This window comes from Rosa chinensis, chromosome 6 (assembly GCF_002994745.2).
Source record: "Rosa chinensis cultivar Old Blush chromosome 6, RchiOBHm-V2, whole genome shotgun sequence".
Lineage (NCBI taxonomy): Eukaryota > Viridiplantae > Streptophyta > Magnoliopsida > Rosales > Rosaceae > Rosa > Rosa chinensis.
The window spans coordinates 48,545,116-48,572,889 of NC_037093.1; the positions used below are offsets into that span (position 1 = coordinate 48,545,116).

The 27,774-nt window shown below is 36.8% G+C and overlaps 4 protein-coding genes across 11 annotated transcripts; 1 reads left to right on the forward strand and 3 right to left on the reverse strand.

Moving 5' to 3' along the window:
• Positions 1–316: 316 nt before the first annotated feature.
• Positions 317–6,261, reverse strand: LOC112172686 (3-ketoacyl CoA thiolase 1, peroxisomal). Its single transcript, XM_024310136.2, has 13 exons — positions 6,011–6,261; positions 5,816–5,892; positions 5,618–5,702; positions 5,385–5,511; positions 5,194–5,292; positions 5,048–5,115; positions 4,862–4,969; positions 4,691–4,768; positions 4,487–4,619; positions 4,260–4,356; positions 1,118–1,241; positions 914–1,022; positions 317–680 (listed from the first exon to the last, which is right to left on the reverse strand). The coding sequence occupies exons 1-13, from the start codon at positions 6,110–6,112 to the stop codon at positions 517–519; spliced, it is 1,371 nt and encodes a 456-aa protein (XP_024165904.1). The 5' UTR covers positions 6,113–6,261; the 3' UTR covers positions 317–516.
• Positions 6,262–7,149: 888 nt separating this feature from the next.
• LOC112172685 lies at positions 7,150–14,252 on the reverse strand. Of its 8 annotated transcripts, none has more exons than XM_024310134.2 (10): positions 14,057–14,248; positions 10,811–13,499; positions 10,644–10,730; positions 9,927–10,079; positions 9,432–9,595; positions 9,201–9,348; positions 8,697–8,819; positions 8,510–8,597; positions 7,555–7,725; positions 7,150–7,487 (listed from the first exon to the last, which is right to left on the reverse strand). In XM_024310134.2, exons 2-10 carry the CDS (start codon positions 13,475–13,477, stop codon positions 7,387–7,389), a joined length of 3,702 nt encoding a protein of 1,233 aa, XP_024165902.1. In that variant the 5' UTR covers positions 13,478–13,499; positions 14,057–14,248; the 3' UTR covers positions 7,150–7,386. The 8 variants fall into 8 exon arrangements, 4 of the variants coding, with proteins under 4 accessions (XP_024165902.1, XP_024165900.1, XP_024165903.1 ...); XM_024310132.2 differs by having other exon boundaries at positions 10,811–13,920; XM_024310135.2 differs by having other exon boundaries at positions 7,150–7,725; positions 10,811–13,920; positions 14,057–14,247.
• Positions 14,253–19,352: 5,100 nt separating this feature from the next.
• Positions 19,353–20,141, forward strand: LOC112171474 (serine-threonine kinase receptor-associated protein). Its single transcript, XM_024308656.1, has one exon. It carries the CDS (start codon positions 19,353–19,355, stop codon positions 20,139–20,141), a length of 789 nt encoding a protein of 262 aa, XP_024164424.1.
• Positions 20,142–22,186: 2,045 nt separating this feature from the next.
• LOC112171476 lies at positions 22,187–22,904 on the reverse strand. The gene is made up of 2 exons (XM_024308657.1): positions 22,343–22,904; positions 22,187–22,233 (listed from the first exon to the last, which is right to left on the reverse strand). Exons 1-2 carry the CDS (start codon positions 22,902–22,904, stop codon positions 22,187–22,189), a joined length of 609 nt encoding a protein of 202 aa, XP_024164425.1.
• Positions 22,905–27,774: the final 4,870 nt, after the last annotated feature.

The following is a 27,774-nucleotide window of genomic DNA, read 5'->3' on the forward strand; positions in this document are numbered from 1 at the left end:
CCCCACCTCTTTTTCGTTCAATCAAAGAAAGTCTGCTTATTGGTGGTGTTAAACATGGACATGGGCATTCCCCAAGTTCTACTTGAGATTGAAGTAAATATGTGAGTACCTGGATTGCATTTATATGGATTACTATTATATATGTTATTGAAAAACATTTTTACAGCGAGGATAAGATACTCGGCAGAATTTGAAATTGACTATGGGTTGCGAGTAACATCCATATATGTTGGTCAGTAGGATAAAATAAGGCTTTTCACAGCACATTTCCACATACTAGTTCATTCATAGAATGAGACATTCAAAAGATTAAACGACAATAGCAAATTACCATGCAAATAAAACATATTATTATATTTGATTGATCTGCTTACTTTAGAGAGCTCAATTAAGCCACAACATATGTCCAGAAACATATGTCCAGAAACTATTTATTTTGATCATCAACAGCAAATATTCAAACCAGCAACGTGAGCATAAACCTATGTATCTACCTATCATCAAAGGTTGGTATTTTCAACTGCATGTTCTAGCATTGCATAGCTCATCAACCGTGTCACCTCTTTCCAAAACTGCAGCAGCCCCCATACCCGAGCCTATGCACATGGAGATTACACCAAAACGACAATCCTTGCCACGGCGTTTCATCTCATTCAATAGAGTCGCAACACACCGAGCACCTAACACAAAATACAGCAGATCCGAGAACATATCAACTTGAGATACAGAAAAGGAATGTCAAAAAATGTTTAGCTCTCTAATTGTCATATTAGGAAATAAGCCAGATGATAGCACAATTGAAAGCATTATTGAGTCATGTGTCTTTGTGCCCATTCATGTATGTCATCAGATCAGATGGAGGTTCATAACAAGTGGTGAAGATGTTTAATTTAGGGCATGTCACTCCATATACCTGTAGCGCCCAAGGGATGACCCAAAGCAATAGCACCTCCATTAACATTGACTTTTTCGGAATCAAGTTCCAATTTCTTCTGACAGTATACATACTGAGATGCAAACGCCTGAAGGATACACACAAAATGCTAAGCCAAAGAATCCCTTAAACTAACTATAATTCGTCAAAAAAAGTTATGAAGTTATTAGCAATGCACTCTACCTCATTTATTTCAAATAGATCAATATCACCAAGCTCAAGACCAGCAGATTTCACGGCTACTGGAATTGCAGCAGCTGGACCTATGCCCATGACAGCGGGATCCACACCAACAGCAGCAAAACTCCTGTACAAAAAGGCATAAAATCATAATCAAGGTCCAATGAAGGCTTGAGCAAATTTCTATACGTTCTGGAGCAAATTTCTATACGTTCTGGTCATGAAGCTATCTTACATTCTTAGACAACAGATACTCTCGATGAAAGTTTCTGCATACTTAATAGACTATTCTCAAAATTTCATTAGCAAACCTACAATCATAATCAAGGTCCAAAGAAGGCTTGAGCAAATTTCTATACGTTCTGGTCATGAAGCTATCTTACACTCTTAGACAACAGATAATCTCGATGAAAGTTTCTGCATGCTTAATAGACTATTCTCAAAATCTCATTAGCAAACCTACGATCAATTTTTATAGACCTCTCTTCATATAATTTGTCGATATACAGCAATACTTGAGTGAGGTTCTGGGGATGAACTGTACTGATAATCCTGCGAACTACAGGTGTCCTTCAACTGTTTGGACTTTGGACCCTTTGGGGTATAGGCTCCTGAAGGAGGCCCTTGGTTTTGCAAGCAGAGGTTTGGTTAAATAAAGAGTATACAGATAACAGAAATCCAACCTTATCTGTGCAAGGATTATGAGGATACTCAGCAGAAATTCGCAATTAATAATGGCTTGTGAGGGAGATCCACATAAGCTGGTAACTAGGGTATAACAAGCCTTGCTGAAGATAATATCCACGTACTGGTCTTTTCATACAATCAGACAAATCCACAAGATCAACCAAACTATATGAAAAGACTATGCAAGTAATATTGATGATATGATACGTGATCAAATTTCTGATATTTATCTAGCTATATTGGTTAAACCATTGACTGCTCTCATAACTATACTAGCCAGGTGAACCTAATGACTTCTCAGCAGTAAAATTATATTCAAACTGATTACAGGGATTGGTTAGAAACAAAATGAACTAATTACAGGAAAAGTATAAGGAACCAACAGACTAACAGAAAAACTCTACAATATCTCAGAGACCAACAAAGAATACTCCTCAAAGACACGGCCAAAGACGCCTCCACTTAGCACCTTAATTTTTCGCTTTGATTAATTATAACTTCTTTTAGCTTCTATGCCCCTGTTGATATATAGCAACACTTTTTGGAGTTCCGATCTGAACAGTACTGATAATCTTGGGATTTACTTGAGTCTTCCAGAGGAAAAGGGGGGGGTAGATCTATAAGCAGGCTAAGCGGGATTCTTGTCTAGCATGTGGCTGATGCCATCCCCACATTCTCTGTATCTTTTTCAAAGTTCATTAGTGTAATTTCTCAAGTTCACTAATGGTGGGAAATTCATTGGCAAAGCTGGGAATTGTAATCACAACTGAGAGGAGGAGGAGGAGGAGGAGGAGGAGGGGGGAGTAAAGGTTTCAATAATTGGAAGGATTTTAATTTCTAGGTAAAGAAGTTTCACATGGTAGTTGGCACGATATGAATGGCCAAAGCATTAATATTTGGAAGGATAGGCGGATTCCAAGTATTGAGAGGTGTAAATTGCAGGGAAATGGTCTTGAGTTCCTTTCGAAACCCATATCAGTCAGTGGTAGTGGTAAAGTCAAAGAAGCTGGGTACCTGGAGCTATCATTGGTCAAATCTTCAAATCCATCTACTTGAGAAAAGGATACAATGGTGTGGCCTTCTCGAGAAGAATGGTCAATCTATTGTGCGGTTTGGTTATTGTAAAGTGCATCCTGAAAATGCAAACTCTCTATTCCGTCCTATAGTTCTTTGCATGTCATCAGTGAGAGAGTTTGGAGACTGGTTTATAATGTTTCCTCTCTTCCTAAGGTTAATCACTTTTTGTGGAGAGTATGTTCTAAATCTGTTCTTACTATCAAAATTGGTTTCTTGATCCCTGTACTTTAAAAGATTGGAGTGCCCAGAATCAAATCAGAATGTCCTCCTTTATGGTCCTTGGACTGTTGGTGTCGGATCTGGGGTTGCCATTATAAGTGGATTTGGCTTCCATGTCAATATTGATGTTTGATTGCAGCAGATATTTTCTTGATTGGCTAAGGCTAGCGAATGAGGCTTTTACTCATGGAAAATCTAGAAGAACTGACGTAAATATATCTATGAGCATGTTTTGCCTAATCCTTTTTCTTTCATTGAAAAGGTTCATACTCCAGGAATTTTAACCACCATAAGGAGGCTGGTGCAACAAAGGTTTTAGATTCTGCGAGTGATAACGGCACGTGGCAATGAACTGATGTTAATGGGAAAAGAAAAAAACTAAATTTTGATGCAGCTTAGGATCAGAATGATAAAAATTGCAGGCATTGGATTTGTGACAAGAAATTAATATGGGTACGTGGCTCTCTGTCAGGTGCCCTATTGTTTCGTTTGATGAAGCATACCCTCTTCAATTAACAAAATAAACAGATAACATGAAAAGCAGAAAAAAAAAAAAAAAAAGAGCGATCCCAAGAAAACAGCAACGATTAACATAGACCAGAAAGTAGTAGATGAGTAAACATCAACCATCTTTGAACATTTGGTCACTTTGTGATTTGAGTTCTTTACTATTATTTTATGTCTTCTCAAACAAAACAAAAGATTATGTTTTTTAATCATCAGCTAACACTGAAGTATCTATCCTTGCCCGTTACAAAGCTTCTTAAAGTCTTCTTCCTTGGTCAACCAAAGTATCTTGTTGAACCTTTTTACATATTCATCTATCTATGATGGTAATATGACTGTTATTTTCAGAACCTCTGTAACAAGGTTAACCTAAGGACTGTTCAGCAGTTATATACAACTATGCAACTAATTTCCCTTTGATTAACCATAACCTCTATGATCAACAAAATAAAGAGAAAACATGCAAAAGAAAAACAATGATCCCAAGGAACCAACTCATTTAACATTTGCAACAAAAATACTAAACTAATATGATCCTTAGTGATCTGAGTTCATTGCTATGAGTTATAGTCATCTCAAGTTCTCAAGAGCCCAATATATATTCCTTTTTCAAGCAATGGATTAGCTATTGTTTAACAGGACTACAATGTCATACCTGAAAACACCAATTATAGGAAGTCCCTTCTGAATAGCTACACTTCTCTTCATCAGGAGTACTGCTCCAGCGCCATCACTCACCTGGCTAGCATTTCCTAGAATAAAAAAATAAATAAGCTAAATTCACAATGCTTGATTCATTTGCATTAGAGGAGGACAAAAGTCCTGATAAATGAAGATACTGTCATGAGTAACAAGCTACTTGATACTTGAGTGATGAAATACCTGCAGTTGTTGTCCCATCTGATTTAAATGCAGGCTTCAGTTTCGCCAAATCAGTCATGTTTGCATTTGGCCGGATGCCATCATCCACAGAAATTGTAACACGCCTCTCCTCTCCAGTTTTTGGGTCCACAACCTATACAAACAAATAATCAACTACTGGAAAGTAAAAGACATTTTCCAAGGAGAATATGTGTTTGTATTTACCTTAGTAGATACAGGGACAATTTCGTCTTTGAATTTACCAGATGCAGTTGCTGCAGCAGCACGCCTATGTGATTCAACCTATTTTACATACATTTAGAAAATTACAACAGATGCATTATATAACAGTTCATCGACCTACCTAATGCATATTAAATACTTGATAGAACTCACAGCAGCTTGGTCTTGCTCCTGTCGTGTTACACCATAACGCCGTGCAACATTTTCAGAAGTAACACCCATAGGAAGAAGACAGTCACGGGCTTGTGCAAAGGCTTCAGCCTGTAAACGACATATATTCAGTTGAAGAAACCATTCCTTGAGTGCAAATATTATCAAGTAGATAGAGTTGGAAAATACCTTGGGGTTAAGTGTACGGACACTACCAATGCTATCAACTGTCATGCACTCCACTCCTGCTGCAATGCCTGTATTCAAAGCAAAGGTCAGATCCACTGATGGAGACCAGATGGATTGTAGATACATAACCCGGAATATTCTCTCACCAATGTCATAATACCCTGCCTTTATGAATGCAGCTACATCAGCAACTGCCTGAAGGCCAGATGAACATTGTCTGTTGACAGTTCTGATGGGAACCGTATCTGGATAAAACAGATGAACCATAAGCTTCTGACTATAGACAAAACCAAACATAAAGAGCCCCTTTAAATACCATGTACAATTAAAGACTTACCAGGAAAACCAGCATAGAATGCTGCCATCCTGCACTCAATGGCTCTAAGTGAGCCAGGAGCCAGAACTGTGCCGACAACTATATCCCCTACTTCACTTGGGTTCAAATTTGTTCTCTCTATGACTGCCTACATAACAAGTACATCACAGCTAAATTAGCCCCATAAAACTAAGATGAAACATACAAATCCCTGAGATTCGACATAAAAGAATTCAACTGTACGTTTATCTAACCTTCAAAACAGGTGCCAGTAAATCATCAGCTAAAGTATCCTTAAAGCCGCCTCGCTTTGCTTTGCAAATGGCAGTTCGGTAGGCCCTGTTTAACATGGTTTTCCAGGCAATATCAAGCACAGGGAAGGCATAAACATTATCAAAAGATATAGATTATAAAAAACTTAAACAAGTTTCTCATTTCAGTCAATTACTCACGCTACAATCACTATATCATCTCCAAAAGCAGCTGTTCTATGATAAGCAGCACTATTCCCAGCTGCACATATTGAAGCCTACCAAAACAAGATCATCAGAGAAAACCCAGAAGGCACAAAAGTCAACCAATCAAATCCACCATGACCAGAACACAAAGCATTCTCCTTTAACAAATTACAAGGATGTAAAACTTACAGAGAGGGCAGAAGATTCATGGGTTTGAGTTGCAGAAGACAAAGAAGAATTGGGTCTCAAGTGGTGAAGCAGAACCCTCTGTCTGTTAAGAGCTTTCTCCATCTTTTACCTCTCTTCTCTCTTCAAAGTTGAAACTTGAAAGCTTTTTTCAATTTTCAGTATGCACAAGAGCCTCAAAGTAATGTGTTCAAGTCTTGTGCGTTTATATATGAAGGAAGAGAGAGAAAGGAGACTGAAATATCCCAGTAAAGAATGACCAAGAAAAGAGGCTGAGCCAATTTTTTAATCAATTTTCATGTGGGCAAGTGGAAAGGCTCTGACTTGACTCACTGACCCACAACTAAAAAGAAGGGAACCAGTTGCAATAATGCACCAATTGTTCAGTGGGGGTTTGTGTTTCACTCTTTTGCGAAATTACAAGGAAGAACAAACCCCACGTTTTCCACACATAAAGAATTTCTATTTCAGGTCAAACGTATGTTAGGTGGGGAGTCCTCTTTGCAAAGAAGGTCAATTCTTTTTCAAAAATTACTATAAACAAAGTTCCCATCTTTCTCAGAGAAGCTCTATAGAATTTTACCATGCAAAATCCACAACAATTGATGAACAATCTTTGCATCTTGCTCATGCACAAAAAATGTTTGGATTCGTTTGCATGTAGTATATCTTCCTTATGATTCTATCACAATTTGACGACTGTTGATTCATTTCCGAAGAGATATTAGAATTTATAAAAGTGAAAAGGAGATCTTTTCTGCTTACTTCATTTTACTTGAGCAAGCGAGGACACACCTTGACGGGTCGAAGTTAGCAACTAATTATACACTCGTATTCATTTTGTGGGGAATTATTTGCTTTTCATGCATGGTGGGTGCTTTGACTAATCTTTGACCGATCGAAAATAGGGAGCTCAAACCAAAGGAGTAATATAATTCCTTGCTGGTTATTGAGCGGATGAACATTACAGTACCTCTATAATTTCATGCGAGAACCACATGACAAGAGGCTGTCTAGGTGCAAGAGAATGTTCTAGGGTTCTGCACCGCTAGAGTTCTGAAAATGAACAAATATGTGGTGTTGAAGAATGATGATATTCTTTATCATCTTCTTTCCAGGAAAAAAATACACGGGAATAATAATGTCAGCCAAAAAAACTCGATATGTACATATTGGTAAAGTGTACCAGATTAACTTCGCAGTTCACTCATTTGTATCTAGATAAGCCAAACAAAGCTCTATGCTTTTCTGTGTATATACATATTGACTAAGCCGTGTCTTGAGCAGAATATTGGAGGGTTTCTTGCTCGCATGCTGGTGTCACCAGGTGTTTTTTACAAAAGAATAAAACAATAAGATCTGTTTATCAACAAAGACCATCAAATGTTGGGGACAAACCAACCCTCAATGTTTTCGTACTCAAAGAGAAGGTTTTTCATTGGAGCAATACTAGATGATCCTCGTACCTGAAGAATGTCAACTGTGCATGCAAATGTTGTTCATTCATGTAAAGATATTAAGCTTCATAGTCTTGTCTGATTACGTACCAGAAGCCTTTCCCTGAAGTGTGTTGGACATAGCTCGCAACTTGTTAGTTATCTCAGTAAATGACGGCCGACTTTCTGGATCAGGTGACCAGCACTCTTCCATTAGCGTCCTCCACTCAGAATCACATCGCTCTGGAATAGTTGGTCGAAGAGTGTTCTTTACAATTCCCCCTTCGATCACAAGTTACAAAATCAGGAAAAGAAGATATAAAGATAAAAGTATGTAGAGTAATCGTAGTTGAAAATCAAGCAGGTAACAGATACTCTAATAGCATACAAAACACAAGTAAAGTCTGCGACCGTCAATGTTAATATCAAATTAAAAAATATTTTACTGGCTCCAGGTGTGATTGGAAGCAATAGTAAAGGTCTAAAGGAGAACAACTTAAGGCAGTCAGTATATAGATACTTTTAACTTATATTTAATGCTAAAATGAGTATAGTAGTATAGTAGCCAACTCTAACAACATCTGTCCCACAACATAATTGTAGTGATACCCGTTATCCAAATAACAAACTCCAGTGATATCACATAATATTTCTGATACCATGGAAACTAAGGAACTTCTTCCTTATTAGTTTGAAAATGAAGTTGAAGAACTTATTGGACAAGGTGAACTTCATAATGAATTAAAAGTTTCTCCTATGGGTCCTACAATACTTGGCCTAAATCCTTGAGCTAATCCAAAGGATCAGGATCCTATTGCATAGAGCTTATTGTAGTCTAAAAGGAAGCAAAGTATAGATGAGCATGTATAAAATTTCAAAAAGAGGTTGCACTCAGATATTTGTATCAAGACTATTTTCTTTTATAAAAATATCATTACATTTCCTCTTCAATCATCACATACAAAATTTCTTTTATATGAACATGGTTTTGTTACCTTTCCATAATTGCATATGCAGGACTACATAAGAAATCAGTACTAGGGAAGACACCGTGAAGTAAACTTACCAATGATGGCACCACAATGCATATTTGCATACGGTTCCTCTCCCGTCAAGATCTCCCACATTGAAATTCCAAATGAGAAAACATCAACCTGTCAAAGGTAATACCAGAATGCTAATTTCTTTAGCAAATGATGCTTTTTTCCTTTAGCGGTAATATAGGATATAAAAATATATAAAGTCCTGCTAACCTTCTCAGAGACCCGGCTGCTGCTACCGTTCAACAATTCTGGTGCCATCCATGGAAGTGTTCCTCGCACACCACCAGATACCATAGTATTGCGTTTGATTCTTGATAATCCAAAATCTCCAACCTAAAGAGTGAATACCCAATTACCAGTATTAAAGGAAATCTAACATTAAAATAAAAGAGAGAACTAAGTGTGAATTTTTTGTGGTGAAGAAAGAAAGGTTATATTTGGCTGAAATGTCCACATAAAACGTCCCACAAAACTAACAAGCATAAATTATGACTTCTAGTTTACATACGAGGGGAAAAGAATTCCACTGCATCTGCCCAAATACTCCTCTAGTCAACTATTAGCTTGGAAATATTCTACAGTACTCTATCTTGATTTAATAAGACTTGCAATTATAAGGCCTCTGTCATTGCATAAAGCCTACAAAGCCACATTTTTTACTCAAGTGCATTTGAATCAATCACTGAACATGGATAAGGTCTGTGTACTATTTACCTTACATATAGGTCGTTGAGGATCCCTCAAGTTGACCAGCAAATTGTCACACTTCAAATCAAAATGGACAATATTCTTTGAATGCAAGTATTCCATGCCAAAAGCTGCATCCATAGCAATTATAAGCTTTTTACGCCGGTCAAGTGATCTGTACAAAGAATCTCATGTTCTAAGATAAGCATAAGTAACAGTAGGTAGCAAATAGCCGAAAAATAAATTAAGCAAATTTACCTATTCTTCTTAAGCAGGGCATGCCTAAGGGATCCATTCACCATATATTCAGCTACGGTTGCTAATGTTCCTCCTGCTCCATCAGGTACTATCCCATAAAATGCAACCACATTTGGATGATGAAGATTTGAAAGGATCTGTGCCTCTCTCCAAAAGTCTTTTGTCTGATACAGCCAAAAAGAGCAATGAACTTCACAGGCAGGTAAAATGACAATATTAATTATTTTTACTGGTAAAGGGATATGAACCAAATTAGCTTCAAGATACGTGTCATAAGGTATACAACATATCAAGGAGAAATGACAACTTGTTCTATGGCAAACATGTACGAAGACAATATGCCCATAAACAAAAACTTTCCATAACCATTTGTGATTATTCAGAACCCACCCACCCTTCAAATAAAGGAAAACGAGTGAAAGAAAAAATGCAAACACAAAAAGATATAGAGAATGAAGCAAATGAATTGGAACAGAATTAGATTATGAGACCCACCAATTGATCTTTCTCTGATGATCTCCCTGCAAAGCAGCCCTTTTTAATTCTCTTTATAGCAACATCCGATCCCCGCCATTTTCCGTGATAAACAGTTCCATATGTACCAGATCCCAATTCCCGTAGTTCTTCAAGATCAGCATTTCTAATGATCTGGACATCAAAATTGAAAGATAAATGAAGAAACTAGAATTTTGCTAATACCGGAAAAGGATATATGCTATGAAGCTGGTCTTTCACAAGTAAGAGAGCATGTCAGTCCTACTTTTATCCCAAGGGGCAATCGAAAGCAATCAAAAACAGTATTACAAGTGTATACACCTGGTGACCAGGCAAGCGACAATTTGTTTGAGAAACATACCATCTCTTCTTATGTGGCAACAATAAAACATAGTAGGAAGCATGAAAACCAGTACTAATGAGAACCATTGATTTTCCATGAAGATAATTACATGTACTTATGTAATATTAGTGAGAGGCTATAAATTTAAATGTTTCTAGTAAAAAGAGATAAAGAACGCTTGGATAAATCAGTCAGTTTTAGATTTTTCAATCACTAACATAATTAATTCACCAACAAGGCCAATAAATCTATTCAAAGAAAAAATATATATATATAAATACAATTTTTCTAGACGTTAAAATGATGAAATATACTTTTTAAATATCTACCAATGTGTGCAAATCAAGAAAAAGATCAAGACATCAGCAGAATACCTGCAAACCATAGAGGGTGGCTTCCATTTCAACTATCATTGCATCACTAAATGAATCATTCTTGTCTCCCATATCACCCTTATCATCCTACAGACAAACCAAGGAGCAATTTAAATCCACCAATCCAAAACCTAATAAACAAATATAATCAGTTTTACTTTTTGTACCTCAAACTCAGACTCTTGAATGCTGCTCTCCACCTCTGTTGCAGTTGGGGATATGAGATCACCAATGGATTCGTCAACAACATATGGGGACACCACAAATAAAGACTGAATGCCAGGAGTAACACCACTGTTTACATCTTCTGCAGTTATTACTGTATCCAACTGTCCCTTATGATTACTCATTGTTTGGGCTTGTGTTTGTGCCAAAGAGACATTTTCGCCATTCAAGCTCAAATTCTCAACACTGGTAGCAGGATAACACACAAAATCATCATCAAGGAGGGATACTTCTCTTTTAAAAGCAGCATTTTGGATTGGCTTCTGCAACACCATATGAGCACTCTTTTGGAACTCAAGACCATCAAGAACTGTCGATGGGTAAAAATTTGCAGAGCTTGTGAGCAGGGGTTCTTGGAAACCTATATCATGTTGACTTGCAACAAATTGTGGATGTACAGGTTCATGGGAAATTGGTCCATTGGACAACCCTGAGATTAGATCACGCAAAGAACGTCCATCACAGGAGTGTTCTCTAGTGCTTGGAAATCGGCCTGAAACTTCAGGATTCTTAGCCGCTGAAACAGCGTGTCCTTGTTCAACATTTACCATCCCTGTCAAAGCACAATCCTGGTCATTGGCAGTTGCTTCACTCGTGACAAGAAGACTGACAGGGGTTTTGCCAAGTTGGAAGTTCTTGGGGTCATGCACTGTATTATCTACCAAAGGTATGAAATCACTGGCTGCAGGAACCACAACCCCAGAGGCAAAAGTAGATGTTATATTGGGGTTTATATTGGGCAATCTCTTCGGACATTCCACCCCAATGACAGGTGATCTTTCCCCATAAAGGGTGTCATCATGTTGCAAGAAAATATCCTTTTCGTTCAACTTATTTGGGAGTTCCAAAGTTATAGAATCTTTCTTTCTAGCTGTTTGGAATTTGTCATGAACGTCACCAGAACCATTCTGTGTATGTTCATTCCTGCCCAATGATTCTAAACATGGAGAAGAATTTGGCAAATCCAGTCTTCTCTGCAGTCCTACCGACTCAATATTCTCTGACTTGTTTTGTACCCAAGGATTGAAAGGGTCACTGTTTTCATGCAGTTGGGTTGGCTTTTCTTGTGCAATTCCTGAGTTCTGGAATGATAACAATTGAGCGTTTGCAAAGTTTAAGGAGTGTGATAAGTTCATTCCTTCTTGAGAACAGTACGCAGACCTCCCTCCATTCTCTTGTAGTTTTGAATCAGAAAGTGCATGTGGCATGCCATGATGACAACCAATGGAACCTGACAACTGAGCTATTAGATCTTCTGGCTGTGAGACAGGCTTGTCGGAAAGAAATCTACTTTCCTTATGCACTGGCATCTCGCGGGAGAACCCATCAAAGTCACCAACGTTTTGGCCAACAGCTGAAGTAGACACCACAGTATTGCTGTGATTGTGGTTGTGACAATGCCCTCCATGAGATTGGCCCCATTGCCTATCATCAGCTTGTTGATGTGGAATAGGAGAAAGAGGTGATTGAATTGAAGACCCAGTCATATTCTGGGACTCACTCAAAATTTGACTATGATGCAAGGCTTTAAAATTACTCTGAATCTCCTTATGGAATACCAAAGTTTTTGTTCCCTGTTGACTTGCTTCACTACTCAAATTCTGTCCTCCACTAGTTTTCCTAGAACTTGGATCTACCAAATCATTTACAGCAGCAACATATTGGTAATCAGGGTTACTCGAATGTATGGTGTCAACCTCAATGGAACAATTTTCAGACTCACCCAGAGGAATCAAAAAGACCCGTGGCCTCTGAGAACTCTCATGCCTTTCAAGCCCATGATACTCCTCTATCATATTTTGAAGATCTTCATCAGATGACACAGATATAAGAGCATCAAGATCCTCATTTGGAAGCTGGTATTTTATTATGTGAGGCTGGCTGCAAAAACCGGAAGTCTTCTTCACAAGCTCTTCCCATGAAACACCATTCCTAATAGAAATAAAACGCGTCTCTCCCCCAACATATCTGAGTTTCCCATCACTAGGCCTGGGTAAAATCTTTCCACCAAAACTGCAAAGAAATTTCATCTTCCCAGACTGAGAACCATGCAACACTCCTGACCGATTAAAGTTGTTAGAATGAGGAGACTCAGACACGTTCACAGGTGGAGCAGTTGGCCGAAAACCAGCTCGATCACAATTTAGTTCTCCAACAGCCTTCCTTGATCCTTCTCCACCATCAACCTCCTTCACGCTGTGTCTGCTTAGCTTATCAACATGAGCCTCATTTTCATTCTCTTTACATGACCCATTTGCCGCAACAAACTCAGATGTGTCAGATGCACACTCGGACTCCATTCTCCTCAACCCCAAAATACCAGTAAGATCCTGATATGCCACTGTAACATTCTGATTACAATTCAATCCAGCCCCCTTTTCACAATTCAGAACTGTATCAGGTGCAGAAGGAACTCTTCTCACCGCACCACAATCCTGAAGAAACTCCAAGGAAAACTCCTCCCCCGTCTGTACAGAGACATTTCTGCGCACATTCTTTCCCATATTCTGGACAACTGGGGTCGACTCTTGCTGGATCCATTGACCTGATGAGCATGACACCTCACCGGTCATGGTACCAAGCAAGTTCTCAGACCTACTTAGCTGCATGCCTGAACTGCTATACCTCTCTCTACAAATTGACAAACTAAACGGAAGCGTAAAAACCACAATTCATACCAAAAAAAAAAAAAAAAAACATACACAACCTTCAACTCCAACACTTCATTGCCATAGTCATCAACTTCATGTTCTCCCAATTCTAATTTTTTTTTTCTTTTTCTCTAGAAAAATCGAATCAAATTCAGAACCCAGGATTCACATACTATTCCTCTACGCTTCACAACCAAAATTCCGTATAGTACTATTCCTCTATGATCCAATCCCCAAACCAAAACCCCTATCAATCACAGATTTATACAGAGAAAAGAATCCCACTATATACAAAAAATCATGCAATAAACACAAAGATTGAAGTAACACCATTCACAAAACGAAGCTGAGTCCAGCAAACAAGAGCAATTGCAGTCCAATTCTCTTCACAAAACCATTACCTGCAAATCAGTCAAACGAAACCAACACTATCACATCGTTCAAATCACCATCAACATTTCAAAACCAGAGCTAAACGAAGCACACACAAGTCATATGGGCGTCGATCAAGATTGAAAAAGTGCAAATTGAGAGTACCTGGAGGTGGGTTCTGGAGGTCCAAAGCTTTCATTGCTGAGAAGGAGAATTGGGGAAAAGGGGAGAAGAAGGGGATTGGGGAAATGAGAGCGTGGATTTACAGCTAGAGGTTCAATCTCGACATGCCCGTGAATTAAGGGAGAGGCATAGTATATGCAAGTTATAGCGAAACATTAGCTTTATTTGTTATTTTTCTTCTTTTGAATATTCCTTCTGTGCTGCTTTTCTTCCATTTTCTATATATTTTTATTTTTATTTTTTACTGAAAAAAGAGAGATATTTTGCAAATAGTTACGATCGATCATCATTTGGTCTTTCAGCATTGGTCTCTGTCGTTTGTAGATGAAATCGTTCGATTGTGATCATGTCGAGACATTCGGCGCAAATATTACATTATATATGCACCAACCAGTGTGTCATTTCACAACACATAAAATGTAACACTTATTCAAATTAATTAGTTTTTAATCAAATTCAAGCTGGACTATTTCAACCCAACGTTTTCCATCAGCAGCCATATCTTGGAGTGGTTTGTGTTTGTTTTACAACTTAATTAGATATTGGATGAAATTATTATTTGTATCAATGATAAATAATTAATATTTGAAATTTTCTTTAATCTCATAAAAGGAGGAAAGAAACCCAATAAATAAATTGTAATTAGCTGAAATTCACAAAAGTGATGAGTGGTGGAATGACATCGTTTCAATTTCTAGAGAATTGTCATGTTCCCATTGAAAAGCATTGATTTCAATTTCAATACATTTAAATTTGGGAAAAATTCACCAACGGTGTCTAGACACTTAGGGGACTTTCAGAATGATACCTGAACTTACAAAGTTATCAATGTGATACCTGGACTCATTTTTTCGTATCACCATCGTACCTACGACCAATTTCCGTCACGGAGCAGTTGAAAATGATCACGTGACATGCATGTGACTGAATTTCAAAGGGCAAAATTGTCTATTTATGTCTGAAACAAAAAACAAAAACAAAAATTAAAGCATGATGAGTTCTTAAACCCAGATCCGAATTTGGCCAAAGAAAGAAACCCAGATCAGAAGAATTAGTGTTTCCTTGGGCAAATAAAGAATCATTGTTTCATTTCGATTCCCTTTGCTTGAAGTCTGAGATTGTTTGTCATCAAAGCTTCGTCCTTCTGATCTCTGATGTGAGGTGATTATCTCTTTGAATTTCAGTCTGATCCCAAACCGTTGGAAAAGTGTGTGTGAGAGATAATCACCGATTGCAATTGGAGTCAAATTCTTAGCCACCGATTGCAACAAATAGCTGATTGGAGCTCGATTCTTCATCAAAGGCCATGAAGCCGCCGCCAATGTCGACGGTCCAATAACATCAATCAATGATTCCGTCAAATTTCCATCTCTGAGAGATGACGACGACCATGAAGGATGTTAGGGGCCTTGGGGCTTGTTTAGTTGCCGGCTTGCCGGAATTACAGACTTACAGTGATATGGTTGGGACGCTTTTTTTGTTTTTGTTTTTTTGGTTCTAGATCTGGTGGTGAATGAAGCTTAAGGCTTCATAATCAATTCTGGAAATAGGGTCACTCTTTAGCTTTTTGCTTTGTTTAATCGAACTGAGGCTCAGCTATTCAACCCATCCTTTATGAGCAAGATTGTATTTTATTGGTTTATTCAATATTAATGGATATGAAGAGAGATGAGGTGAGACTACTGAGGCGTACATGTATGTGGATCAACTTCCAATTATAGTCTGAAATTTGGAATTGATAGTTCTCTTCAGAGAGAGTTACCAGCAGCCTCTCAAGGTCACCCTCTCAAAGCAGACATGCTGGGACTGGGCAGATAAGTTCCCGTAAACTGATAGAGAGTTAGAGACCAAAGAATCTAATGACTGGCTTGATGTTGATGACATTGTGAATAGATTGTGAAAGGTTTCTTTAATGAGTTTAATCTGGATTATTCTATGGGGACTATGATTGTACATATCATCATATGATTATGTAGTTACTGGGCATCAATGTATTTGAGATCTTGATGGTTCAAATCAGGAGGAAGAAGCAGTCGAAAAAGAAAGAAAGAAAGAAAGAGACAAAGAGAAAGAGAACAAAACAAAAAAACCCAATATTTTTTAGGGTAAATAAGTCTTTTTGTCCTCAATTAGTGCTTCACGTGCATCACACGTTGTCATGTTAACGGCTCCGTGACAGAAATTGGTCATAGGTATGACGATGATACGAAAAAATGGGTCCAGGTATCACATTGATAACTTTGTAAGTTCAGGTATCATTCTGAAAGTCTCCTAAGTGTCTAGACACCGTTGGTGAATTTTTCCCTTTAAATTTTAAAGCTTAATTGTTATTGTGGTAGCTGGTGCTGTAGCGCGGGCTGCAATTAGTACTTGCCGGTTCCAAAGCAAGAGAAGAACCAACAACAAGACTGCGGTAGAGCTGTGGCGGTGTCTCCGAGGCTGGAGCTTGGGCGATGGATGAGAGGAAAATGAAGGAAATTGAGAAGAAAACACAAAATGAAAGAGCTTGAACAAGAGTCATTGCTTGAGTCAATGTCCAAGAATTTCTTGAGTCAATGCTACCAATTTAAAGGGAGTTATGGTAGAGGAAGAAGACCACCAAGGGCAATGCATGCTCTATTTCTGTGTTGCTATTTTGTTGCTCTGTAGTAGAGATAACATAGAGTAAGTTTGGGGGGAAAGAAAGTTGATTTAGAGCATTCAGGTTTTATAGTTACTAAACCAATTTCGTTGAGATATAGTTTTTTTTTTTTAATATATAAATGTGTGTTATTTGATCCATTTGAAGATCACTTCTAATGAAAAATGGATGCTGAAGGCAAATTTTGCCAATCTACTCGAGGAGGCAATTACTTGGTGTACATAATTTGAACACTTACGGTTTTATTGCTTCAATTATATATCAAGAACGCTTATCTTCTTAAATATATATTAATTGTATCTTTTTTTTTTTTTTCTGAAACATGTATATTGTATCTTATGTCATTTCTCATAATGTTGGGGGCGTGTTAATATTGAATCTATCAATTTGAAATGATTAACGCATAATGTGCTACAATATTATTGCATCAATCAATTTTTATGCAACTGATGTGAGTCAATGTTATGTTTAGGATTAAATTCTGCTTACTATATTGTACTTTCAAGGGTTCATCAGTTTAGTCTCTACACTTCTAATTTAATTAGAAAAGTCATTTCACTCTCCAATTTCATCAAATCGATCCAATCCATCACTATTTCGTCAATTTTCGCTGTTAAAATGCTAACGTGGGACCTTCTCACAGAGAAAATTCCTAAACTACTCATCACTAGGCAGCCCGCTGACACGTTAGTGTTGTGAATGCAGATGGATAGTTTGGAAATTTTCCCTGAAAATTGACGAAGTGGTGACGGATTGGATTGATTTGATGAAATTTGAGAGTGCAAGGACTTTTCTGATTAAATTAGAAGTGCAAGGACAGAACTGATGAACCCTTGAAAGTACATGGTAGTAAGCAGAATTTAGTCCTTATGTTTATTCTACTTAATGCACATACCAAGTTTTTTCGATTCAATGAACAAAAATACTTTGTGTTTTTAAAATTTATAAATTTTAAACAATTAATATTTGTTCTAATCACCAAACTTCTTTGCAACTAATAGCGTTAAATGTGATGGAGTATGAGTTCCTAACCAAAATGGATGACACTATAACGTATTATGTTGGAAGTATAAAATTTTCTTACAGTGAAATATGAGACTCAACATTTATTTTTTTGTAGCCATACAGGCTACGGATCATCAATGGTTAATTGAGAGGAGATTGTCAGCGAAACCAGTCAATGATGATCCATATGGACTTCCAGTGGTCCTACATTTCTAGAATGAATATTCTCCCTAATTTTTGGTGGATGCAATTCAACAACGTTTTGTGAAACAATTTTGTGGAGTTTACCCAAAAAAAATTGAGGAGTTTACCTCTTGCTCTTATTGAGCATGTTTATTGGTTTCATATGGATAAATATCCTGTTTTGGAGTCAATTGATAGTGATATGGAGATGATTGTAACCCATATGTTGCTTCTTTTCGAAGGTTGTTCTTCCCATAAGGCTGTTTTGCTATTTAGGGCACCAAGAACAAGAAAATCGATGATTGCGAAAGCTTTGACTGTACAGGTTAAAGCTACGCTTTTTCAAATCTCAGCATCTTCAACAGTTAAATGGACTCACATTCTATGAGTTCAACTGATCTGCAAGGTGAGGATAGTTCGTGCTGTGTTTACAATTGCTTGGTGCAATCAGCTAGCTGTGCTTTTTATGGATCAAATTGAAAAACTGCTGCCATATCTTCATTCTTGGGATGACTTGCTCGCAAGCAAATTCTGGTTATTGGTTCTATAAGTTGACCTCAGCTGCTGGATGATGCAGCCTTGATGTGGTTCAGGTAGAAGATACACATTACATTGCCTAGTAAAGAGAAGAGGGCCTTGTTACTGAAAAAGTTTCTTATAAAGAATGACATTTCTTCTCTTACTGAGGAGGATATCAACGACCTATCTTGCTTTACAAAAGGATATAGTGTGGCAGATATGATATTCTTGATTCATGTTACAGCATCTTGTGTTAACCGTCATTCTCCGCCCCATTTGCTTCAGATTTCATATTCGTATCGCTTTAGCGAATTCAAGACCTTCTGTCTCGCAGCAGGATATTTTTGCATTAGAAGACTGGATGTTCAGGGATGGTTAAGAACAAAAAATTTTAGTTCTTATGCCGACTGCCGTTTTCCCTCTTCACTCTTCAGGCACAAGTTTATCCTCTATTCAATTCAAGTGTGTAGGGAGCAATTTGAGTAAGTATGTTCGTGTCTTAGACTTTATTATTGAATTTCTATCAAACGTTATAATGTTTTTTTTTTTTAACCAGTTAGCTATTTGATTGTTTGATATGTGATTAATCTAAGATGTGGTTGAAACCCAGAAATAAGAAACTCAATCCCCACGATGCTTCGTTTCTGGTGAAGATGCATTTCTGATGAATTTGGAGAATAATTCCCAAAGTATCTGATATTATGAGTAGGTAGATAATCACCACCGAATGGCATTCTGGTTTCTCATCAATTGCACCCTTCTACAGTTCTACTACATATCGCTGCTCTCTTTCTAAAGGTTTGAAATTGTTCTACACTATTGCTGGTCTTGATGTTTCAGTCGTGGATCTTTCCTATAGTTCAGTTACTGCCGAGGGTACCTTCGTCCTTAGTGCAAGTAAAGATAGCACAGCTATGCTTTCTAGGGAAGATGGAACTCACTGACGCTCCAATATGGAGTTGTTCCTTGGAGCGGAATGTTGTGTATGCTGCAACTGCATCAGCGGATTGCACTGTGAAGATTTGGCGTGGAATAGAACATGAGGATGGTCTACCGAAAGTACTAGAAACACATCAAAACCCTTACATTGTCCGAGCTTGTGCTTTTTGGGAGACCATAGCTCTAGATTTACTAATTAGAGATATCAATGGACACATATCGATATTTCGGTTGGGTTATGATCAGGCTTCACTGTATACAATCCAACCTGTGAAAAATCATGATAAGGTTGCTGGATCAATCAGGGCTGTAGGATGCCTATCCCCTAATACTTTTGTGAGCACATATAGTAATATGACGGGTGTTAGATTTTGGGATTCAAGATGTCTGACTTTTTTGGCTCACAAATTGGAGACTCGTGCAGCTGTACCCAATTGTGAAGTGAGTCGAGATGAAACCAGTATTACTCTTACTGGTATCCGTGTTGGTGTGCAAGTTTTGACGCTTGATAATAATCAGTGGACTACGCAACATTATCTAATAAGCTGTAGAACAGCTTCTCTATACAAGCATCCACGTTCCGGAAATATAATTGCTGCAAGAGGAGATGATGGTTATGTTCATTTATACGATCATAATCATGTTGAGATTGATTCCAATAATGTTGCTGAAAGTCATCCTATTCAATGTGTGCGATTTTCGCCAACAGAGAGATATTATGCATCGGGACATAAGGATCACCAGCCTAAGATGACGAGAGTGCGAGACGGTTTGTGGTGAAATCATGTCTATTATTCTTGTTTTTTTAACAATGTATTAACTTGGTAAGTATGTATTAAGATATTTGATTCCTTCAGTACTCTAATTAATGTGCTTGATGTACTGACATTATAGTTTGATTTCAATTTAGTTGAACAGTATTTTCAATTTCAAAAAGGGTGCGGCTATTGCCACCCTACCAATTTCTTTGTTCACCCTACTTGCTTATTACACCCTATATTTTAATTTCAATTATTAAATTTACTTATCTAACCCATTTCTCTTTCCAAGAACATCCTTATATAACATATCCAATTAAAAAAAATATTTTTAACGAAAATCTCTCATTTAATTTATACCAATAAAAAAACTAAAATATATTAAAATTTCTTAATAAAATCATAATCTATTTCAAGAAATTAAATCATAATCTAATTTACCTTCATTTTTCTAATTTTTTTTTTTCAATTTCAGTGTTCACTATTTCAATCCATTTAAAAAGATTAGTACATTTCTTCAAAAAAAAAAAAGATTAGTAAGTCTAGAACTATGAGCAATGAAGATGAGATTAATTTTTTTTTTTTGTGTTTTAAATTTTTTACTTTCGTGTTCACAAATGGTATTATAAAGATTTTGATAAAGTTAACACTAATGGCTTTGTGAATTGAAAAATGAATTAACGATGAGGAAGTAACAAAAAGACAAAAAAAAAAAAAGTAATAAATTCACATTTGGGTGGAGAAGATAAAGATTAATGTTAACCAATGAGAAATTAAGTAATCTTTGTATTTAATTAATTACTTATGTATTTATTTTTCCTCACATTTTTGGATTTAAAAAATTTAGTGTACTTATTAATCATTTTACACTTGGGTAATTTAGTATTTCAATAATTCAAATATTTGTAGGGTGAACTAAGAAAATGGTAGGGTGGCAATAACCGCGCTCTTTCAAAAATCTAAGATGTGGTTTTGTAAAACAAAAAAAAAAATTAAAAGAATTAGTAAACTTTTTTAAAAAATATTTTTTTAGGCCACTCCATTCTAAAATTTTAGCTCCGCCATTAGATCGGATGTATGTTGATAAAATAACTAATTTTAGTAATTATTGATAAAAAAATAAAATAAAAAAGTATGAAACTCAACATTTTCCAAGTATGACTCTGAAATGAGCGAAGAATATGTGGGAGGACAGTTCCGAATTACAACACGAGGCCATATCGAGGACTTTTGAAATGATACCTGAACTTTCAAAGTGATCAAAGTGATACCTGGACTCTAATTTTCTTGTCAACGGAATACCTACATCAGAATTCCGTTACGGGTCCGTTATTCGGAGGCATGTGAGGCACACGTGATCAAAAAAGTGAGGGCAAAACAGACTTTTTATCCCAATTCCCCCTAAAATCGATCAAAAATTCAATTCCCTCCAAAGTTTGGAAGACATGAGATTCGAAACCCCCACCTCCCACCCCTCTCACAACAACTCAACTCCCCACCACTGGAGCACGAAATGTCCTCGATATAATGCCTCCAAACTTTATATTTATAGTCTTTTTAAGAGATACCGAATAATTATACAAAATATAAACCTTAGAAGACTCATTCAAACCCCCAACCTCTCTCACAACTCCTCAACTCCTGACCATTGGAGCACGAACTGTCCTCGATATGATACTTCCAAACTTTGTATTTATACTCTTTTTAGGCAATACCAAATAATTAAACAAAATATATAAACCTTCCAACGCATGAGATTTGAACACCCAACCTCTTTCACAAGAGCTCTACTCCCCACCACTGGAGCACGAGCTGCCGGTGTTATAACCTCTACAAACTTTATATTTATACTATTCTTAGGTGATAGATTAAACACAAAACAAAATCTTCTCTCTCTCTGTCCTGGTCTTCAACCTTTCTTCTTCTTCTTCTTCTTCTTCTTCTTCTTCTTCTTCTGCGTTTAGTTCTGCAATTCTGCTTCATCTTTTTTTCTTTTTTCTTCCTCCCCAATCCCCATCAAATCAACATCAGTCAGACTTAATTTTTCATCTACCAATCCTTTCTTCATCAAAACTTTGACAACCGAACATTTCGGGATGATCCTATTCTCCAAACTGAAACACAAAATTATAGGATGTGTGGGAATCATTGATGCAGACCATCCCATCTTATTCACTAGAAAATCCATTGTTTGCATAATCTTCTTCTCAGACAAAATCATACACTGAGGGCTCTTCCTAAAAGCAGAGATAACATCATCATCAGACCAACCCCAACTCCTCTTGTAAATCTCGCGATTTCGATTCCATATGGCCCTACTGCTCTTCCCACACAATGCTCTCAGTGCAACAACAAAAGTTGACTTCTTCAAATCAAATCTCATCCCCTTGACCTCATTCACAAGCTGAACAAGCTCATCATAATTATGCATCAACACTTGGGTGTCATGAGCAAGCAACAGAGAAATGCATGCTCTGGGCATACCTAACTCTCTCAAAGCCTCAATATTGGGCATCACATTCCTGGAATGATTCTCCAAGAACATCCAAGACTTGCGCTTCAAAACCGCCACAACATTCTTCTGGGAAATCATATTCCTGAGAAAATTATAAGATGGCACAATCTGATTCTCCAAGCTTCTTGACAACAGATATGGATTAAAACTAAGAACTCTAGCAAGGTCCACCCTTGAGAGCCCAACAGAGCTGAGAAACTCAATCTCAGGTGAAAGGGTTTTCTCAGGATCAGCTAAAAGGACTCTTGGGTGTGAGGGCAAATATGTCATTTTGCTCTGTTTTACGGACACACATGCGCCTCACATGATAAAATTAACGGACTCGTAACGGAATTCTGACGTAGGTATTCCGTTGACAAGAAAATTAGAGTCCAGATATCACTTTGATCACTTTGAAAGTTCAGGTATCATTTCAAAAGTCCTCGAAGAGTTCAGACACTGTTGAAGTAAAAAACCCTGAAGTTTTTGTTCTTCAGCTATTTTGACTGGCTAAATTGTTGGATTTTATGCTATGAAAATTTCGAGCTATTTTTGGTTAAGTGGCTGAGCATACAAAATATTGATACACTTATAACTAATGATAATTTTCTATAGATCAAATTCACCACTTCATATTAGGTTCAATCTTCATAACAATTTCTTTTTGTCTTGGTATTTAAATTTGTGATATAGGTTAATTGATACATACATGTTGTCTTTTTTTTTAAATAATTTTTTTTATAAAGAGTCATATGACAATATGAATTACATAATCTCAACATCATAAGTCATAGTGATGGTCAACTTAATTCTAGCATCCTTCATAATCTAAACATTAACTATATTACTTGTCAACTCAATCCTAACATCATATTACATCTTCAAGTACAGTCTTCATCACAATTTCTTTTTGTCTTAAACATATTCGATACTTTACACTCCTACAATAATTAAATAATTGGAGACTAATAAACTATATGAGATTCAAAAATTTGTTAAGGAATCGCATGTTGAATACTAGGAATATAGTTTGGATGGAGCGAGATTCTTTCTTGCTTAATTCAATTTAGTTGTTGAATACTTGAGCTAATGAAAGATATTTGTTACTAGATGAATGCTTTCTAAAAAAGTGGATTGGACACAGAGGCACAACTGATGCATCCGATTTTTAAGTTGGACAAAAGATGAGATAACAATTTGTGAGATTGGTCTTAACCAATATGGCTACACTCACAGACAAACAGATTGCCGTATCTGGAGTCACCTATAAGAGTAACATAGCTAATATTCTTACAAATTCACCTGCAATAAGTGCATGTAAAGCTCTCCAAAAGGAATGTGCTTTCCTTAAAAAAATTTATCTTTTGGTTAATCAAAATGCAATCAAGGGCTGCTTTGATGACCCTATGAGAGTGGAAGTTGTTGATAATGTGAAAGAAGCATATGATGGAGTGCATGTTGCCTTATTTTTTGCGGCCCCGATAAGCATGTTTATGAGTTTTACCAAACAGGTTATAAGCTAAAACATTTAAAAATAAGCTGTTTAATGCCTGATAACGCAATACCAAACAGAGCCTAAGAATAATGTCAGTTATATTGAGAAAAAAATTTAGAACTTTTTTCACTACGGAAATATTTTTTTTATTTTCTAAAGTGGGCAAAACTGAGAAAATCATGTTCGATTCAAAGAAAAAAAATTCATTTTTTGAATTTGGAGAGTTCTAAATAGTTATCTTCTAATCGACAAACTTCTTTGCAGCTAATAAACAATAGATGTGATGGAGTATAAGTTTCCAACCAAAATGGAAGACACTAGAACATACTACATTGGAAAGATAAAATTTTCTTATGGTGAATTAAGCGACGCAAAATTTTCCAAGTGCGATTATGAAATGATTGCAGCTAATAGCGTTAGATATGGTGAGAATGAGTTACCAACCAATATCACTCAAACATACTACTGGAAAAGAAAATTTTTGTACGATAAATAAAAGACGCAAAATTTTTCAAGTACGACTTAAAATAATTGCAAAGAAAATGTGAGACAACAATTTTGAACTACGACATGAAACCATATTGGAGTTTTTGTTATTTAGCTATTGTGACCCTACTGGGGGTATGTGTATGTGTTTAGAATTGGATTAGTTTACGTGTTTATTGCAATTGTTGGTGTCGGTGTATGGGTTTATGAACATGCATCATCACATTTTTTGTATTTTTTTTATAAAGAGTCATTAACAAACTTTTTTTTGTGTGAAAGTTATAGAATAAGAACGTGAAACTTCATTAAATGGATCCCAAATTCTCAATATTACCAGTACAACACAAAATTACAAAGAAATAAACAAAAACTAATAAAACACAAAAATGTAAACACCACCAAAGGATCCTAAACACACACTAGCCACCCCACAAGCCTAGCCATCTCGGCACCTCATCAATGATAATGAGGGTCCAAGTGCTTCCTCCACTCGCACTCATCAGAGCACTTCCCCATTCCCGTGTACTTGCGTGTCTTAGGTTTATTGGAAGCCTTAGTACATGATTTCCCACATTTCATGGGTTTCCTTCCGATGACCTTCCTCTCTCTCATGGAGCTCAAAGTGAGATGGCCGAAACTGGTGCCCAGGATGAGGATTATAATATGAGTTTTCAATTAGACGAGGAGGGCCATTGGGGTTTAAAATGAGGTGTGGGTTAGGGTCGTTTGGGTCTATAATGTAGTTTTGGTTAGAAATATATCGTGGATTATGACCATAGAGGTTGGGAATAAAAAGGGTTGTTGTTGTTGTCCATGGATAAAGAAAGGAAATGGGAGTATGGAAATTGCAGCTAGCTCAGAAAGATAAAAGCTAGCAACTCAATCCCAACATTATGTGTCATAGAATAGCCAACTCAATGCTGGATTACATAATCCCAACATCATTCATAATCTCAACATCAACTACATAAGTCCTAGTAATAGTCAACTTAATCCTAATATCATATTACATCTTCAAGAAGTTATTGACAAACTCTTGCAGGATCCCAACTGTTATATGTTTAAAAACAATCTTTTGAGCTTTCGCTTCATTAACAAACTTAGAATCGTTCTCTTCTTTTACTTTCTTCTTGCTTTTGGTTTTTTGTTTTTTCAAGCTTGAGAGCTCAACTTTGTAGCATGAATAGCAAACAATCTTCGAAAAGAACTTCTGCCTCAATTCTTCGTCATACTAGAACATGAAATCCATATCAATGATGAGGAAGGTCGTAGGTCGGCCGAACTTCCTTGCGTTACTCATTTCTTCTTATGCTAGCTTGTGCTGCGGTGGTGGAAGATTCCACAAAAATTTAAAATTCTGAATGGCTGAGATAAATAGCAGCTTCTTCAAGGAGATTTTGATTCTGGCTGTTCTCACTGTCTAGATAGTGAAAATTAACCGAGTTCGATAACCCATACACACTAAATGACCCAGCCATTGATCCTGATCTAAGTAAAGTCTGAGATATGTTTTTGTTGAGTTGAGGTCTAAGATTTTTTTTGTTCATTCATACATATTGTCTTGATTCAGGACGCTTATAGAAGAAATAATCTACATGCATAAACATGGTTTTTCTCACATGAGTTTGGGATTTAGGGTATAAAATAATCAAGAGAATTTCTTGGATAGGTCCGACTGCTTCTCCTCCGGTCTTTTTCTTGATTAGAAATCTATATGATACTTTACACTCCAACAATAATTAAATAATTAGAGAGTAATAGACTACATGAGATTTAGAAATTTGTTAAGGAATCACATGTTGAATACTAGGGGTAGGGTTTGGATGGAGCGAGATTCTTTCTTAACTTATTTTGATTTGGCTGCTAAAGTTCTAAACAAGAAATTTGCCAAACATCTAAATAAATTTCTGATTCTATCAATAAATCTCATCGAAAACAAAACAACTCGAAAATAATTAGGCAAAGATGAGCTAGTTAGTCCCACAACCCCGCAATAGACATGAGCACTCTATCTATTCTTAAGATGATGTGAAGTCGAGGACCCACTAATGCATGACTTGCGGGAGTTGCATGCACTACGCGCACTAATGAAGATATAAGCTAATCTCACATATGAATACTTGGTAGAATGAACAATTGAGGTAAGCAGTCACATCCACATTCACTTACTACATCTCAAGCACAAGCTGACTTAGGCATTGGATACGTACCTCCCTAATTTCATTTATCAACGCAAACCGATCACATCTTAAACTAGTTTCCCGGAGCAGCCTTCTGATTAACACTATTTCACTCCGACTCTAGTCAACAAAGTAGGTAAGGAAATTTTATTTCGAATTTTTTTGCACTAACTCTCTCTAATGTCATGATTGTTGAGACTCGTAGCATTTAATCATTGGGTGCATAAATATGACTGATTACTCTGACTTAATTACTTGAACATGACAAGAAAGTAGATGACTAGAAGTTGAGGAACAATGTGATTGTTTGTCCTAGTACACCTCAACATTCTGCCACGCACCAAATTTCCCTAATGCATTCCATCCCTAGCACGTTACTTGCGACCTTTGTTAGTGTTCAACTTCAAGTACTATCTTCGTTATGTTTAGTCACAACGCACTAGGGTATTGTTTGATTCATATTGGGGCTTTCATCTGAATCCAGCATGTGTTGTCTGCACTTGTACGATCACCGCATACCTTATCCCTTGACACCAAGTATTTAAATTTAAGTCTATGTTTCGTGGCGTGGTACGTTTACAATATGCTTCTTGATCGACTACTCCTATCCATGGCCTCTCATTGCGTCGACATTTGCCATTTTTCCAAAACATTATGGTTGAGAGTCAAATAATTTTGGGAATTGTGTCGCTTCTTATTCCCTTTGAAATGTAAAACACATGCATTTTTCTATTCCTAACCATCCAACTTTCATTCAACATGTCATATGTTCTTAGTCAAGTCTGGCTGAATATGTCTTCAAATGTGAAAATTTTCCAATACATTTACTTGCATACATAATACGTAACAAATTGAAATGACACATCATCACTCGATGTAATTTTCAATAAAGGTAACCGTGTAACAGGATTGAAGAAAAAAATACTTTGTAAGTACGCAAGTAACTGTATAACCAGACTATCAAAACAGAAGAGGAGTGTTTGTACAACAGGCCTAATAG

Bases quoted from the DNA above. Each gene is read 5' to 3' on its own strand.
- LOC112172686 (XM_024310136.2), bottom strand. From the start codon at position 6,112: ATGGAGAAAGCTCTTAACAGACAGAGGGTTCTGCTTCACCACTTGAGA. The intron at 4,970-5,047 runs GTATTTTCCAAC...TGTCGTTTACAG, and splicing joins TCCGTACACTTAACCCCAAG to GCTGAAGCCTTTGCACAAGC. The intron at 4,357-4,486 runs GTATTTCATCAC...TTTTTATTCTAG, and splicing joins AGATGGGACAACAACTGCAG to GAAATGCTAGCCAGGTGAGT.
- LOC112172685 (XM_024310134.2), bottom strand. From the start codon at position 13,477: ATGCAGCTAAGTAGGTCTGAGAACTTGCTTGGTACCATGACCGGTGAG. The intron at 8,820-9,200 runs GTAAATAGTACA...TTCACTCTTTAG, and splicing joins CTCAACGACCTATATGTAAG to GTTGGAGATTTTGGATTATC. The intron at 7,488-7,554 runs GTACGTAATCAG...TTGCATGCACAG, and splicing joins ACTTCAGGGAAAGGCTTCTG to TTGACATTCTTCAGGTACGA.
- LOC112171474 (XM_024308656.1), top strand. From the start codon at position 19,353: ATGGAACTCACTGACGCTCCAATATGGAGTTGTTCCTTGGAGCGGAAT.
- LOC112171476 (XM_024308657.1), bottom strand. From the start codon at position 22,904: ATGACATATTTGCCCTCACACCCAAGAGTCCTTTTAGCTGATCCTGAG. The intron at 22,234-22,342 runs GTATGATTTTGT...TTTGTGTTTCAG, and splicing joins TTTTAGGAAGAGCCCTCAGT to TTTGGAGAATAGGATCATCC.